The following is a 17,909-nucleotide window of genomic DNA, read 5'->3' on the forward strand; positions in this document are numbered from 1 at the left end:
GAGATAAAGCTAGTTCACTCCAAGGAAGCTCATTCTATATTGTATTATATTACATTATGTTATATTATATGGATGAATAAAAATATCTCTATGCAAAGCTGTTTGTTTCTAAGGTAAGTCAGGAATTGAAATTTGATAAAAAGCTACACCTACAATATATCAGGCGGAAAAGACTACATTTGCCACGGACAAGTGACAAGTGGAATAATTTTTTCTTTTTTAATTTCTTTTCAAACTTCTGCACAGGTCTAGAAAAGGAAAAGGAGATATTACAGGCAGCATTCACTATAATTTTATGGTGGCCTTCCTAACCATAAAGCAGATTCAGCTAATGCAGTGAGGGTGTTAATAGAACATAATTCTTATGTTGGTGTTCACTTGTTTACATGACCTATATTTTTTCTTCCTGGTGCCAACAGGAAAGTGCCAACACTTGCTTTTCCTAACATCATATCTGCTTCTGGTAGAGAATTTAATATGGACTGTTGGTAAACAGAGAGAGCTATCTCCATTCAATGCTGTATTTAAAAGTATGGTAATGGATTAAGAATCCATTGATGGTGCAGCTGCCATCTAGCTGTGTGTAGATGATCCCAAGTAGGACATGAAGTTTCTAAATATATGTAACTGCTGAAAGGGAATAGGAACTTAACCTCAGGCTCCATTACATGCATCCTTGGAGTTATCCCAGGAATAAGAGGTAGGGAAACAGCTGAGTTAAAATTCATGTTAGCTTGATATCACTGAGCTAATAACTTTTCTAGTGATATACACAAAACACAGTGTTATTTTAACACTACCTCTGCATTTTCCTTTTTCTGGATCCCTTCATATGTCGCCCCCTCTTCAGGCTGAGGAATACGAGGGGCCTTACCATCAGCAATTAGATGCACAGCTTCCACCTATGCAAAAAAGTAACAGAATTAATGTTAGCTTTGTTTGTCTTTTTATCTCAGTCACACATGTGAATGACAGAAAAATACCACCACAAGGGGAACTGGTTTATTTTTAAAACCAAGGATTCCCAAAATGCTGCCCTGATTAACATATATATATATGCTAAAACTGCTTTGACAAAAGAAATGGCCTCAGAAATTGGATGCCTGTACCCAGACACCAAACATATAGCAGCTGCTTAAATTCTCCAGGACCAGAATGTGGCTCTATATGTTTGTATTCAACTCTTTCCTTTTTCTTCCTGCAGTAAATTATTTCTCTGCTTTTAAATGAGAGAGAAAAAATATCTCTAACAATCCACACTGAGTATTTTAAATGCATTTTCTTTCTCTTCATTTTAAAACAAAACAAAATAGGGCAAGCACACAATATCCAAAGCATATCCACCAGGGCTCTGAACATAAAACACCATCCCCCTTGTGTTTTCAGCCTCACCCCTAACATTCTCTTTTCTCTTGTGCCTGTAAAAATTTCACCTTTTAAATAAATTAAATAAATCTGTGGAAAGAAGTACATTCCAGACAAGTAAGACTTCTTGCCTTCTGTGGAAACAGGATATGCTCTGTCTGCTGCCAGCAATAAATATTCTGAAGCCATCTCCTCAGCTGTTGTGAAGCAGTAAAACTTCACTGAAGTCCAGGATTTGGCTGAGCACCACAACCTCTGTCTTTTCAAATGTATGCATCTTGTCTACATTTCCTTTACTTGCAAACTCCAGCAGATGCTTTCCTTTTCCTCTTAAAATGTTGTTATTTAGTCCAGCTAAACATACCATGGCCTTTACTCCTTCTGGGAAGAGAAACCGGTTATAGAGGTCATCCACAGTATCATTTTGGCCAACATCACACTCTCGCTGCAGAAGTATTGGTCCAGTGTCCAAACCATCATCAGCCCAAAAAATAGTAAATCCTGCTTTCTTATCTCCTTGAATTAAAGTCCTAGACACAAAAAAAAAAAGCCTTACAGTAAATACAGAGTATGAGAGTAGTCAGGGACACCAACCCATCTGTTATACATTCATTTGTGATAGGTAGACAGAAAACACTAACCAATTTTAGTACTAGTTTCATTGCTCGTTTCATAGTCAGAAACCCATTTTTGATACTGTTGATGCGTGGTTTTCACAAAATGACATAAAAAACACTGCAGCTGAATCCGTGGTGTCTATCAAACAATTTATTTTTATAATGATTTTTGAAGTATTATTAGAGGTAAGACACACAGAGCAAAAAGTGTGCAACAGTTACAATGTTATTTGAAAGATGAAAGCACCTAGACAGCATATTATCTGAATAATTCATAGTTTATTGTCATGAGCTAAGCCTCACCACAGATCTGTAGGTCAGCAAGGAAAGTACAGCTGTCCAACAGCTGAAAAAAAAGCTAAGCTAAGAGTGGATAATGATGGACATACAACTGTCTAAAGAAGAGTCATTAAAGGGATTAATATCCAGCTAGATTCTCAGCTGCTGTGAATGAACAGACCTATGCCAATTTACATCAGCTCAGGATCTGCCTCTGAATCTGAAGCGAACTCCAGCCACCTATTTCCAGTTCTCCTTTGGAGCTGCATGTGCCTCAGAATGATATGTAATCAAACAGATGTGTGTTTAAAGAAGCCAGATATGGATAGAGACATAACTTTCCTACAGGCTTTTAACCACTTATCTGCATGCAAACACCAATGCCATTATCTGTAAGACACATCTCATGTAAGTATTCCCTTGGCAGTCCACCCTGCCACAGGATCATCTGAGAGATGGCTAATACACATGAAAAATCACTATTACTTGTAAGCACAGAAATCTATGTTATCAAAAGGAGTAAATCACACCTTTGTGCAGCATGAGGGAGAAACTCGAAAGACAGCTGAGGAAGTTGGCAGGTTGACAGAAGTGAAAGATGGCAGAAGTTTGGCTAGCCTGTATCAGATCATTCACACACTTAGGAAGCATCTATTCCATTTTATACTATGTACAAATGCTGAAAGAGCACCCTGGCACTTCCTCTGTATGGCTGGAGGAGAAGGCACCATGGCAAAGGTCCCTGATGCTGAATAGGTGACAGGATGAGAACTACGTGTGCCCCCTCCTCTGGACACCAGTTTCCTCTGCAGGCAGCTGCTGGTAAAGTGGCAGCAGCTGGAAGAGGCTGTAAAGAATGGAGTGAGGAACCCCTTAGAGGCCCAGGACCCTTGTTTGTGCCTCATCCCCCTTTAGGCATACCAATTCCCACAGACTTTCTTGGTCATGCTGTGGGGAGAAACGATCTGATCAGCACCAGGGCTGTAGCTACAACAGATGAAAGAAGTTGTGATAAGAGCAAGGGGTGTGAGGGTGAAACACAAGAAATGTCAGCCAAGGCCAAATCAAGGCCACATTCTAGGTTAGTTTAGAGGTCTTAGGAGAACAGCCTTTACCTGAGAAGGGCAGAAGTGGTGCTTAAAGAAGGAATATCCAAAATGCTCAGAGACTCAGACACTTCCTGAGAACTTGTATCTACATCTTCTGGTGGAATAGACCTCCATCAAATTTTCCTCCATGAAAACATTGTTCTAGAGCTCTCTAGACAGGCAGTTCCACAGTTTCATAATGTATCATTATGAAACAGTTTCATAAAGTATCTCCTTTTTTAGTAAAATCCTACTACCTGATCTAACTTTTGATTAAGAATGAGCAATTGTTCCTTAATGACCTTCTCTTATTTTTCACGGCTTAATACACTGATGGTGTATGTCCTTCCCAATGGTGTGTTTTCCAGTCTGAAGACCCTAGATTTCTCTCTCATCATGTGGAAGCTCTTCAATACCTTTGACCACCTTTCTTAGCCTTTTCTGAATAATTTCTAGCTCCTTCATGTTCTAACTGAAATGCAGATGCTGTTTAAGGTCCTTCCATGGTATCTTCCATGAGTAACAATTGGCTTAAATTTTATTGCTGATTACATGTAGTTATTTTTCCTCTTTTGTACATTACCTTGTATTTTTTAACTTTGAATTTGACCACTAATTTTCTTAATCACTTTCACATTATCATATTTACCCATTTGTGTAGGAACTGTATTCTTTATTATAGATTGAAACCAGAGTGACTGGTTTATATTTATGTGAGTAAATTATATGAATGTACAGATCACATCACTGATCTTCCCAGAATAACAGCTGCACTTGCATTGCAAATTACAATGAATCTTAGGTATGAAATGCAGGTCATGAACCAAATACTCAGCTGTTTCAGGGAAATTTCTTCAGAGCAGTTGCAAGTCAACAGAACTGTGCCAGCATTTACATGAGTGATAGGTAGGGCCTAACATCCTATCAGGACATAGACATAGTTCTGATGAACAAAACTCACCAGTTGATTGCAGAAGCTCCTCGGTGGCGTGGTAGGATGGATGGATGGTAAATAATCGAACCGTGTTTTGGGCAGTCAATAACATCCATGGGGATGAACTGGGTACAGAACGGAAGGACATTTAGCTCTGCTCCAACTGATTTGTAGGCTGCAACTACTTCCTGGATAGGCTTGCCTTTAGCTCTCCATCTGGGGAACTTAAACACAGGAGTGCCATCCTTCTCTGCTGCCAGTGCTGAGGGGCAAGAACAAATTTCTTTCTTAATTCACATTTGTTATTAAAAATACAAACTTGAAATCAGAGAGATGTTGCATGACAACTCAAGCAGATCATCAAGTGTAGGATTACAGTGCCCTTTGTACTCTTCCATACGTTATTTAAAAACCTTGGTGCTTGGATATATTTTATTAATTCTGGTTTTGATTCTCATTCCTACAGCTTAGGTAATTCTCAACTTGAAGTTCACTCATATGATTTGGCTAAGAAGTACCAGTAAAAGCAGAAAAGAATGCTGAATGCTATTGACTGCTTAACAGTGACAGTTCATTTCTTGTCTAGTCATAACATTTGCCTGCAACAGATTTGTTTTACCAGAACTCAATTTTCCACTTCAGCATTACAGTATTACAAGGGCATGTAGTGATAGGATGAGGCGTACTGGTTTCAAACTGGAAGAGGGTAGATTTAGGTTAGACATTAGGAAGAAATTCTTCACTATGAAGGTGGTGAGGCACTGGCACAGATTGCCAAGGGAAGCTGTGGATGTCCCCCTCTCTGGAAGTGTTCAAGGCCAGGTTGTATGGGGCTTGGAGCAACCTGATTTAGTGGGAAGTGTTCCTGTCCATGCAGGGGGGTTGGAACTAGATGGTCTTTAAGGTCCCTCCGAACCCAAACCATTCTATGATTCCATGATTCTATGAATACACATAACAAAGATTCACTCAAGCCAGCAGCATTTTGCCATGTGGTGCAAATAATTACAGATGCTAAAGGCCTTCAGTCATTTCTTCAAAATTCTGTTTACTGATTCCTTCTGGATATGCTTCCATTTATCTGCGAGACACACAGCTACACACAAAATTAGGCTCAAAGGTGAGAAAAAACAACTGCATTAGCTGCAGAGAGAATTTTTAGGTGTTTGATTAATGCTACTCCACAATTGCTTAATAACTCATCACAGAGAGAAGGACAGTAGAGTCAAACTCTACAGCTGTTAAGTTGTATGTGTAATAGGAAGAAAAGGGAAAACAAGAAGAGGTATGGAAAATTCACCTAATTTAATTTGTATTTCTAAACACATCTTCTAAACACATACAGAAAGAGTACTTTCTATTCTCTTTTTCACTTCTGGAGTTGGATCTTGGAGTTTGACCTGAAGTATCTTTAGCCTATTAACCTAGGTCTTAAGTAAATACTTACTTAAGTATCATTCCATGGATATTAGAGTGTACTGCAATTGCTCCTAAAAATAAAAACTGTAGCTGTCTGAGGATTTAGAAACATTAGCAAAATTCACTTGACGCTTAAGTTTTTTGAGTCATCTGGAAGTAAAAGAAACAAAGTATCTAGTAATTTTTTTTTTCTTCATTAGGAGAGCAAGACATTAATTCTATGGTTTAGTTAGAATAAATATATTCTTGAAATCAGTGGAAGATTTGCTTAGTTACACCTTCTAGTGTAATAACTGTTGAATTGTCTTTTTCCAAACTAATAACTTGCCTCCAATTCTTTCAAAGTGTGATTAAAACTTTTAATGAGGTAGAGTTACAGAATATAATACACTTGAGAACTAAAATGCTAGTTTGGGAGTGCCACAGCCCAGGAAAGCAAACTTTTTGTTTGATTCTGATTGTAAGAGCTCTGTAAAAACATGTCAGGGCCTACTTAAGATAGCTCATGGAATGTACTGTTAATTTGATTATACATAAAGGTATATTCCATTCTGGCACTTCTGTTTCATAATCATATTAATGCACTAGTTTTGTGCCACTAAGGGAAAAAAAAAAAAGTTACAAATCAGATTATTCCAAAGTAGCTTGTCACATTAATTTCTGTGGTATGAGTACAATTCTGAACACCTGTCAAGCAACAACTCTTTCTTTAGAAAGTCCCAAAAATCTGTAAGCATCCTGGCAATAGAAAAAGGAATTGCAAAGCTTCCTCTAGCCTTTTCAAAGGGTTTTCCATAGTCCAAGTGGAAGAGAAATAGGCTGTGCAGGTACACTGCTGCATGCAAGCTTGCCAGAAAGGGCAGAAAGCCAGGGATAAACTGTCTTGGCTTCATGCCTTGAGTATCCCAGACAGCACAGTGAAACTAGTGACAGACGTTTGTGCTTAAGTACAGGCTCAGCAGCTATTTGCTTCAAGATACAGATCTAGTTCAGGATGACTAGCATGTACATTCAAATAAGGTTCCCAGATTAATTTATTTTTTAAATATCATAATGTATTGCCCTGTATGGTTAGAAACGACTTTCAAATACTGTTGACTAGTAAGGTCAAACCAGTTCTGGGACTTGTGTTTGTTAAAGTATAATTCTTGTGCTGAATCCAGTCTCATAAGGGCAGCATATGCAAGTCATTCCCATATGGATATCACCTCTTCACGAAAACCCAAGTTTGTTATGTATGCCTGTAATTTTAACATTTGGATAAAGGTCACACTTACCCAAAGGATCAGCTTGTCCATTCTTGTCAGGCACTGTGAACACTCCCACAACTTTATGGCCCTCTTTTCTCAGCTTGTTATAAACTTCTTGTCCAAAAATGCTTTGACCTATGAGGGCTAGCTTTAGCTTATGTTGGTAAGTCTGGTAAAAAGAATTAAAACAATCCATGTTCTAGGATGCAAAGAAAACATGTTGTAATTGCTTACATTTCTCTCTTGCTCCTTCTTGATCAATGTTAATTTTTATTTAAAATGGAGAAGTCCTTCTACCTCAATCTACCCTACCTTTGAAGGAATAATAATCAATTTTTTGAGATGAAAGACAGGCAATGTACAATTCAGAGAGAAAACACTTAACATAAAAGTATCACCTGATACTGTCACTGATGTTTATATTGGTTTCCCAGTATTTTCATTAGATAGGACTCACTGCTTGTTACAAGAGGCACACTGGGCTGCATGATCTTATTTGTAGTCAGAATTAATACGGTAAGAATTTGAAATGTTTTTTGAAACATATATAACACACTTTTTCTAGGCATAACTTAGGTGCCTTGGACATGCTCCCTAAATCCCTGTAATTATATGGTGGCATATTACTTGTGATTAATATATAGGTTAAAGAAGACAAGCTTACATTGTTCTGGTTAAGTTCAAGGTAATAATAATCCATTTGATCCTCCTACGAGGAAGTCCTGCAAGCTTCGTTTGCCTTCCATTGCCTTCTGCCTTTGCTTCCCAGTACACTGGACATGTGCTTTTATGCTTCTTCAAACTGAGTAGGTGCCAATAACTGCCCCAAATTCTTGTTTTTAGGATAGTTAGTATCACAACACTACTATGATACCAGGATATCACATATTGCTACGTTATTCAAGTGCTTGCACCCTGAGAAAACTACTAAATCCTCCAGAGACCATTTAGATTTAGGTGACAGTTGTGCTCGTCTCCCACCCTACCTCCAGTCCCTTTCCTCCAACACCTCCTTTATCCCAGAACTGGTATTTCTGTAGCTGCAAGAATTGCATTAGGATACTTGGATAGGGGGGCACTGCCCTGATGAAATGCAGCTTATTTTTAACTGGATCTATTAACTCATCTAGTTCATTGCACTGCCACAAGTCATAACACAGGTCCAGCAGAAGAGCAGGAATGAGCATGCAGGCACCGGCAGAAGGGTGGAACCATTCCTTATAAAGGCATGCCTTTGCGTTTTCCATTAGCTTCTGGAAACCTTTGAAAAACAAATGGACAAGCAGACCTGGCTCTGAAGGAAAGGTCCAGACAGAACAAGCAGAAAACATACCTTCCCCAAAGCTGAATCTAGTAGAAATTATTCCTAGGCCATTAAGGAGCCCTCCTCTTAGGAGGACCGAAAGAAAGGTAGAAAATAAATTTACATACTCCCCAACTTTATTCTTCCTCTTTCCCAACAGGACTTTCATTTTTTTTTTTTTAATGACTCATTAGATGCCATAAACTCAGAAATCTAAAGAGGAATCAAAGCACTGCTTGAATATCTTAACCAGTGGCATTTGTTCTGTATGTTGGCACTTGCATGTTTTCCCCTCCCTCCTGTTTCCTCTTTCTCACAGTGGCTGGGACTTGATACCTTGACTAAGTGGACTGACTGGATACCAAATGGTCTGGACTGCCCATCAGATCATATGACATATTCTGTGACAAACAGGAATGTCCTGAAGAGCAGGTTACTGAAACCCACAATCTGTTTCATTGCAATTCATATCACAGCTGAAATATTATGGATGTATTTTGCCATTTTCAAGTTTGATTTTGGTTGTGCAGCTGGCGTTAGAAAAGGGAGTTATGAACTGGTAGGTTTCATTACAGGAATATTGAAGTGTGCTTTTTATTTTCTATATAAAACAATAGGAATTACCTATTTGTCCAGAGACAATATGTTCCCTCAGAATGAAACCATGTAGTAAAACTGTCTCTGTATTACAGCATTACCTTGCACTACTGCAACTGCAGTAGTAGCAAGGAGTAAGAGGCAAAGGTGGACATAACTCAGGCTCCTGCAAAATCAGGCTGTTATAGTAGGCTGGTAAAAAAAAAATCTGTGAGACTGGTGATGATAAATATTCCTAACCATTGCCGCACTGCGGGCAGTAATGCCTAAAATATGCCCACTATTTTGTTCTTAATAAAGAAAAGACCTTGATCTGAATTTCAATGAGCACAACTTCTCCTTGCAACACTTATCTAGCAACGAATGCAGGTCAATATCATTACCAATGCTTTATGACTGATATCTTTGCTTTTACAGCAGAAATGTTGCTGCATTATAATTCCTAACTATTTTAACTATAGTAGGCAAGCTGGAAAATTATTAACCTGCTGGATCACTGAGCATGTTTGGCATGATATGAAATCCTCTGATTTCTATACGGTGCTAATTTACATTGGCAGCCCAACTAGCACATTGAAGAAACACTAAAGATAGTACAGACAGGAGTTACTTATTCTACTTTTGTTCTCTCAGTAAAAACACAAGACTGGAAGGGATCACCTTAGCTAACAAATCCAGTCCTCTGCCATCACAAGCAATCATCTGATTCCTTTTATAAATTTATCTGACCTCCATTTAAAAAGACTTCAAAAATACTGCTGTACTCTGTTGCTTGTCTGACACTTGGCCAATCTTGTAATTTTCAGTCCAAATTTATCACCACTTCAAGAGCTACTTTTTTCTTCACTTATTGACAAAGTGCTAATAACATATGCATCCTCTGTTCCTAAACTTAACTTCTAGTTTTTGTTTCCCTGTGAATAAGTCTGATTGTCATATTACATGGAAATGCATACCAGTTCTAGTTCCAAATCATGAGCTGCTGTAACTCAACGTACTTTCAGTAAAGCAACAAATGCTTAATTTTTGCTAGTTGTGGAAATGAGTCAACAAATGGTGAGAAGCAAACAGGGAACACAGTTCCCAAAGGAAAACAAGCAAACAAACAAAACCCACTGGCAAAAATTGAGAAGATTGAAGACTAGCTAATTCCCACTCCTTCATTGGAGTGAACAAAAAGATTAATTTGGCAGCAAAATAGCTCTGCTGTCTCACGCTTATAGAAAAGTTACTCAAATGGAGACTGATTTCAACTGCAAGATGGATTTGGCAATTGTGCTATAAGCAGTGATTCTTGAGTTACTTCCCCAATGCATGGTACATGTGTATTGCATTATTGCATTAAACATCTGGCTTAGACATGGCAATTTGCTTGTGGCACGTTAACACATACACTGTCACCAGGAGAAAGCAGGAGCCAAAGCCACAAGTCAGCCGTGCACAAGATTTCTACTGAGTTAAAAAAGTTAAAAAAGAGAAGAAAAGAAATCCCATATGTAGAAGGGCTTGAATGATCAGACCGCAGATTCAAACCTTCAGTTGCTTGTCTTATTTGAAAAACGACAGTTGAGTAACTGCATGAGATCTTATAGCCCCTGTCACTTATTTTTTAAATTCTTCTCAAGCTTTTTTACATATAATGAGTTAGACCTGCGAAAGTAGGAAAACCTTTCAGAAGAATTTAATGTGAACATAACACCCAGTTAAAACTGAAAGTTCTGTAAGATGACACAAAATTGAAAAAGTATGGTGTTTTCTTTCATGTAGAAATGGCACATTTTGGCCAGCATACCTTCACTAACATTCCTCAAGAAGCTCTAAAAAGGAAGCTCATTAAAGCACAGTACAAGCTTGTTGAATAATGTGCTTGATGGATACTGGATAATTGTCACTAACAGATATAAGATTAAACCTTTTCTTGTTTCTATCAGTGATGTTCAGAGGGTATATTAGGTTTCTTTTGCAGTTGTCTGACTGACTACAGATGCACAACATTCATTAACAGGTGCATGGGAAGGTCAATGGTGATGTAGTATCGGAGTGGATTTTTTGCTGTACTTTTGTAAAATTAGCCAGTACCTAGTTATGGTGCAGCTCAGGTGGCTTAGAGAGATCTGACCTTTCTCTTATGTCTTTAGTAACCAAAGAATAGTGTAGTTATGACAGTGATACCAAGAGACAGGAATTTAGAACTTGGTGCTCGCTGTACTGTAATTCTGTTGTTTTCATTGTCTGAACTTCTAATTTCTTGTTTAACTTTCTATTTTGCTTACACTATAACATAGATGAATAATAATTCTGTCTCTCTGACTCAAGTGCTCCCAGTTTGGATGAAGACAATAATATCAAGGTAAGGAGCATAAAATCCGAGAAATACTTGTATGAGAAGTCTTATCTTGAATGCTCAACTTGTCTGGAAGTATTTTTTTTTTCACTGCCCCAACATGAAAGTACAGATTTAAGTTTAACTTCCCTATTTAAAATTTCTGGCCATATTGCCTGTTGATACAGTACTGGAATTTATTTTACAATGGCTCATTTTAAAATACACAATATTTTAATGTTTGCTTCCAGTCTGGCTCTTTTTTTCTTACAAAACATTGAACAAAAAATAAAACTAATATAAAGAATTAAGCCCTGCTTAGAGAAGCAGCCTGACAAATGCTGGTAGCTATCTTGCCAAGTTATAGCTCCTAAAATTTGAAGACAAGTCCAAGAGCTACATTTTCTTCTCTCAGAAAAGTCTAATGTTACAAAACTTACCCATAGGAGAATATTTATTTCATAGATAAAAATAATTTTCTGTTACTGCCTCCTTTGGATGTGTATCTAACATTCAACTGGTTATCAGTTCCTGAAGGCAAAAATTTAGTAACTGCTACTCTGGTTATGAAACTTACTTTCAAAAAGACACACTATTTTATTTATTCTGTATGAGAACTTAGTGAACCTAGTAAATATTTTAATATGTTACCTTTTTTAAAAAAGAAATGTAGAATTATACCTCCTTTGAAAAGCAGTACTGCAGCTTTATTTCTGTTGAGGATCCCCCTACATGTGCTAAACCCCAGTGCCTCCCAATAGAAACCTGTCGTGGAGCCTCCACTCCCATCTACACATCTACGGGCAACACGTTCTCATTAGCCATTCATTCAGATTTCTTGGCACTGCTGATTCCTTTTCCAAAAAGCTTGCACTAAATCTCTTTATAACCCCTCCCATGTAGCTACCTTAGTAGGACTGCTGTCCTCAGGCTAAACCAAGCAGTCAAACGTGAAACAAAGAACAGTCTTTAGGAAAGAAAAAAATCTTCTCCCAGCCTCATTCAGCTTGCCAGACCTACACATCTGGACAATTTGGACTCGGGCAAGGCTTTCCGGGAGCCGTTCCTTGCCGGAGTTCTGCAGTCTGTATTTGACAGGACATAAAGAATAGCTTGGAGCAAATGGACAGAGCTGTACAAAACTGAACCACGGGGCACAGCGGAATTTAGGCCATCAGGCAGGGACCCTTCAATCCCGAGCAACCTCCCCCCCAGAGCTGGAAACTGGCGATGAGAAGGTCACAAACTTAATACTCCTCCTAGGCCAAAGCAGGGGGCTTCTTCTTCTTCCTAACTGAGCAGGCAGCCCTCAGCTTCCCACAGGGCAAATCCAGCGTGAGGCAGGCAGGGAACAGCCACACTCACACTGTTCTCGACACACGGTTACTGGGGAGGATCCCAGCATCGCTGGTGCCCGCTCCCTGCAGCCTGCAGGCACATCTCTGCAAGATGCAGCGCCCAGATGATGGCTGCGATCCCGCTCGCAGGGCAAGATGATGCTTCTTCACCCAAACCAAGCCCTTTCCCGAAGCCTCCCGACCTTCCCGTGCCTGTACACGCTTTACTCACCCCCCGGCGGAGACAATACGCATCACTCCTGATGCCCCCTCCCGCCGCTCCCCCTTCCCCCTCCTCTCTCGGCCCCTCGCTGCCCTGCGGCCGGGGGGACACGCCGACCATCAGTCCCCGCCGCTCGCCCCCGACACCGCACGGGGGCGGTGGGGCTGCAGGGTGGGGGGGGAGGCTCCCGTCCCGCTTCCCAGCCCCGCACAACTCACCGCGGCTGTCGTGCAGATGGTCCGCAGCAGCCGGGGGGCTGTCCGCAGCATCTTGCGGGGCGCCGCGGGGCCACCGGCTCCCTCGGCCGCCCGGCGCAGACCGAGCCGAGCTCTCCGTCTGATGCAACCCGCGCCGATGCCGCTGGCGCCCGGCCAGCTCCTGCATCCGCGGCCGCGGCGGCGCGGCCCCGCCCGGGCCCGCGGGGATCGGCCCGCCGGGGGGCCGGGGGGGTGTTGGGCTGGGGAGGGATCCGCACCTGCCGCCGCTCCCCCCGCCCCGCACCCTACCCCTTGGCGCCGGGGGAGCGGCGGGGGTCGTAAGGGGCGTGCAAGCCCGGAGAGGGGGCGGGGAGCCCCGAGCGGCTCTGCCGCCCGCCCGCCCGCCCTGCGGGGCGCAGCCCCCGGTGCGGGGCTGCGCTCTGCCCCCGGTGCGGGGCTGTGCTCTGCCTTCCCGCCCGCGGGGCCCAAGGGCCGGGACTGGCGCGGAGGGGTGAGGGGCTCCCGGCCCACCGGGGCACACGAGTCGCGGCCGCCTGGGCGGCATCTGTGGCCGGGAGAGCATGCGGTGCCCCAAGCCCGCCCCTGTCGCGGGGTCACTGCTGTCCCTGGGCATCTACAGCCCGAGAGGCTGCGGAGTCTCCGGCTGTGTCCCCTCTCCCGAGGGTGCTGGCGAGACATCCGTGTGAAGCTGCTGTGACAGGCGGAGGATCAGGTAGGTTATCGACATGTATTTTTAGTTTACCGAATGCCCAAAATGCCAGCAAGGAGGTTAAAAAACATTCAGGACTATCTGGCAACTATCACCAACATCACCCAGAGGGCCTACAGAAAGGCTGGAAAGTGACTTCTTACAAGGGTGTGTAAGTCACAGGACAAGGGGAAACAGTTTCAAGCTGAAAGAGGGTAGATTTAGGTTAGACATCAGGAAGAAATTTTTTACTGTGAGCGTGGTGAGACACTGGCACAGGTTGCCCAGGGAAGCTGTGGATGTCCCCCTCTCTGGAAGTGTTCAAGAGCAGGTTGGATGAGGCTTGGAGCAACCTGGTCTGGTGGGAGGTGTCCCTGCCCATGCAGGGGGGTTGGAACTAGATGATCTTTAAGGTCACTTCCTACCCAAAACATTCTGTGATTTTATTCTTCTAGTTTTAAAGCAGCTCATTCCACTTAATATAAAAAATCTTACAGCATTTGAGGTCATAAATGTTTCAATACTTTATCAAAGCTACAAGAAGATCTTGTCAGAGGTATGGAGAAGATCTTGAAAGACAGAATTCAAAGTACTAAAAAAAATCAGAAGGCAGATGAAAATTATCTCAAAAGGCATAGCAAACCCAAAAGTAGAGAGCATGGCCGTAGTAATAAGCATAATTGCAAATTGGGTCAGGTTTAAACCCCAGCAACACTTAAAGAACCAGGGTGAGGAACAGGCTGAAATACACTGTTCCTGTCAAGAAAACATGGAAGCAAAAAATGGAGCCGTTGGTCATCATGTGGCTGAGATGTGAACCACATCAGAGAGATAAGAAGCAACACTCAAGCCAAATTTTTCACCTTCTGAGATCTTGCTACAGTAGACAATAGAGTACATAAAGTCCTGCCTCAGCACTTGTAAACATCTATTTCTTGCTGATGTTTTTGTTTTACCTTTTCCTACAAAAGAGCTGCAATAGCAATCCCCAGGGTTTAATTTCAAGGTGCCTACCCTCCTCTTCTTCAGGGTATGTCAATTGCTCAGCTATACTTGAAAGAAGAGCACCTGCTGCAGAGCTGCTGCTCCCTCCATGCTCAGGGGACACAGGAAGGAGAGGTGCTGCAAAGGGCAAGTAGTGCCAGCCCCAAAGGAAGGAGTAAATCCAGCTGGCACAACATGATTCCTCTGTGGAGTAAATTTACACAAGGGCTTGCATTATGACTTTCATAATTATTTACTCCTGTGTAGCAAAACTATATCCTGCTCTTTATTCAAGGCTCTTGTCAGTCCTGTTAAGTGTAGGTGGTACCAAGTGGAATAAACAGAAATTATAATAAAAACTTTTTCATTGAAATAGACCACTGGATGTTGCTTTTGCTATGAAAGTCAACAAAGTAAGTCACTAGTCAGTTCTATAATTTCCCCTCAATGGAGTGAAAACCCTACAGGTATATTTAACTCACTTCAGTTAAGATTGTTCTCAGGATGCCTTCATGTGGAGTATGTGGTGACTTATTTGATTATGGAATAGTCAACTAAGGGGATTAGTAAGTTTCTTTGCCCTGAGACACTAAAAACTAAACTAGTAGAATTAATTAAAAAGTCCCATTAACAAGGGGGGACAATATGTTTATACATAGTATCTGTGGTACTATGGGTTTAGAAAGAACAGTGTACAGTAATTCCAGATTTTCATTAAGAAATCTACAAGGTTTTGCTTTCTGGCTTATTTTTTAAATAGAATATATTCTGTGATTACTGGCTACTCTTATGGGTATACAGCCTCATATCTTCTAATTATCTCACATAAAATCTACCAAATTTCACTGATAAAAGTGTTTCTTTGAAATACTCCCTTTTAAAATTGTACAACAAAACCACTAAAAGTCATAATCTTCTTGGACTAAACCACATCCTTTAACTACTGGTGACACTGTTGGTCTGAAATACCTGTTGTTAATCTTTTGGAATTTGCAGTTTCTTTAAGGAAGGTAAATAATTGCATGGTTTTATAGGTCATGCTATAGGAATACGTCATACAAAACATGTATTTCCTGTCGTGACCTACAGGGGCTATACACAGAAGTCAGTCATGCAACTGATTAAAACTACTACGTGCTCATATGAAAAGTAGATATGTAGTCTTTACTAAAGGAACTATTTCACTGTCTCAGACAGTAGGAGGAATTGGTGCATGTGTTGTCTTCTTATGGCTGGACAGAGGTTGCACAAATTCCATTCAGTAGAGTGCAAACAACAGCTGCTATGAAAGCTGTCATCAAAATGGCCCTATGCTGCAAAGCTGAGAACTGGATTCAAGCATTGCTGAAGTTCATGAAACTCCACATCCTGGTTCATGATCCAAAATCCTCTCCAACTAGAACACCACTTGGCATTTAACTGTTGACACACAGGATTACAGCAAAATACCCAGTTTTCCTAAGTAAGCAATTTGTAAAGACTTCTGGCTCTATTCATTATACACGTGCAACATACACAATACAACAATGCCAGTGGAAAGCACCGAGGTTAGTTAGTTGTTGTACCTCCATCTCCAAAACACAACTCCACATCTACTGAGACAATAAGGTATCTCCAAATACTTCACAGACTACTAAAATATTAGATGACAAAAGGGAAAAATCACAAGGGAAGGTGTTCCTTTGTCAGCAGAATCATGATACAAAGAAGACCAGAGGAGTAAGATGTGGGCTTTACTTTAGATTTCATAGTAATGAGAGGGACAGGGAGATGAACAGGGTATGCCAAGTCTTATGCAAGGATGGTATCTGCATTCCAGCAGTGTCTTCCTTATGAACAGTGATGAATGCATATGCAGGGTTTGAACAACCACTTCACAAATTGGCTATTTAGAATTTCAAGGATCCCTGTAAACATTTACAGTCAATTCAAATAGTACATTTTTTTGTCATCCAGAAAACAATTAAATATTCTTATGCACTTGTCTGGGCTTTACCTTGTTCAGAAAAAGTGACACAAAGTATTCCTAACTGACTTTTGTATCCCAGTCAGGAAAGTACCTTGCAGATGATCAAAGTTTCCTGTTAATCAATCAATCCTAGCTCCACTGGTATCAGTGTAAATTTATGCAATATGTTTGGAGCACATTTTATACTTTTTCTCTATTTTTATTTTTTTTTCTTCCAGTTCTGGGCCTTGATTCTTAAAGCTAAAGTTTAGCTTTGAAAAAATAACAAAACAACAAAACAACCCTGCCACTATCCTTAATAAGCTTCCCAGCATGGGCTTCTTCCTTTCAGTCCTCTAATTTTCCAGAGATGTATGACAGCAAGTCACAAAAACCAATATAGGGATACGTATACAGAAACTACACAGGAGCTAAATGTGCTTGTTCACCAAAAAATATGTTTGTTTGTGTCAAAATGTACAGAACTAATGTAAGTCCTAATGCAGCTGAACATTATAAATCCTTGTTGACTTCTGTGAAGCGTAAGTTAGTCAGTGTCTTTGAAGATATCATCAAGACTTGGCAAGATCATCAGGAAAGGCTGTGTTTCATAGGATACCAAGTACGTGCAAATACTGAAGTGCTTGGGAAACTGCTCAGAATCTTCCAGTATTTGCTTTCTTGTGAAAATCATGCCCTGGGATTTAGTAATCAACTAAATTAGCTCTGCACAGGCTTTTTGTTGTTGTTGTTGTTGTTGGAAATCAGCCTCGGTGGGGCTTTTCATGATGAATAAAGATTTGGTCACAGTTCAGGCTCAAATTCTTCAGGAGTACTTTTGAGTTCACCCAGCTTTAAAGATTGAGTAATTAAAAAAAAAGTAAAGTAAGGCTTTGTACTGGTTATTCCCTAGCTATGTTAAGTGCATGACAAATTCAAACTCAAATTTTATACAACAGACACTTTTCATATTTTTCCACTTCGCGAAGCAAGATTTCATGGGAAAGTTATTTCTTGTTTTATCTCTGCAACATTTATATTTAAAGCTTGCTTCTCTTATTTTTTCTTCACTGGGTCTTCATTTCATTTCAGGTCAGACTTTTAAGGCTTTCAAATTGTACTATATGGATTTTCTGCCACCTAGACAACCATTTAAAACCTTTTTCTTGACATTTCATTTTTCCAGAGTAACCAAAAGGAGGCATTTATTTGATGAGGAAAGGGAATTATTTTACCAATGTAACCAGCAGAAAGAATTATCATGCGAAGATGCCTTATTCATACGCATAAATGGAAGTCTCTCAAATTCCATACAATAGAATAGAAACTATTTCTG

General features: G+C 40.6%; 1 protein-coding gene across 1 annotated transcript in view; it reads right to left on the reverse strand.

Annotated features, from left to right (window-relative positions):
* ALDH1L2 (aldehyde dehydrogenase 1 family member L2) overlaps positions 1-13,119 on the reverse strand; it is a 33,875-nt gene extending 20,756 nt beyond the window's left edge. Inside the window, 6 exon segments of the mRNA XM_051633108.1 lie at positions 801-902; positions 1,730-1,895; positions 4,311-4,545; positions 6,980-7,121; positions 12,954-13,010; positions 13,012-13,119. Of these exon segments, the coding sequence (XP_051489068.1) occupies positions 801-902; positions 1,730-1,895; positions 4,311-4,545; positions 6,980-7,121; positions 12,954-13,010; positions 13,012-13,119 (810 nt within the window).
* Positions 13,120-17,909: the final 4,790 nt, after the last annotated feature.

This window comes from Apus apus, chromosome 1, assembly GCF_020740795.1.
Source record: "Apus apus isolate bApuApu2 chromosome 1, bApuApu2.pri.cur, whole genome shotgun sequence".
In the NCBI taxonomy this organism is placed as follows: Eukaryota; Metazoa; Chordata; class Aves; order Apodiformes; family Apodidae; genus Apus; species Apus apus.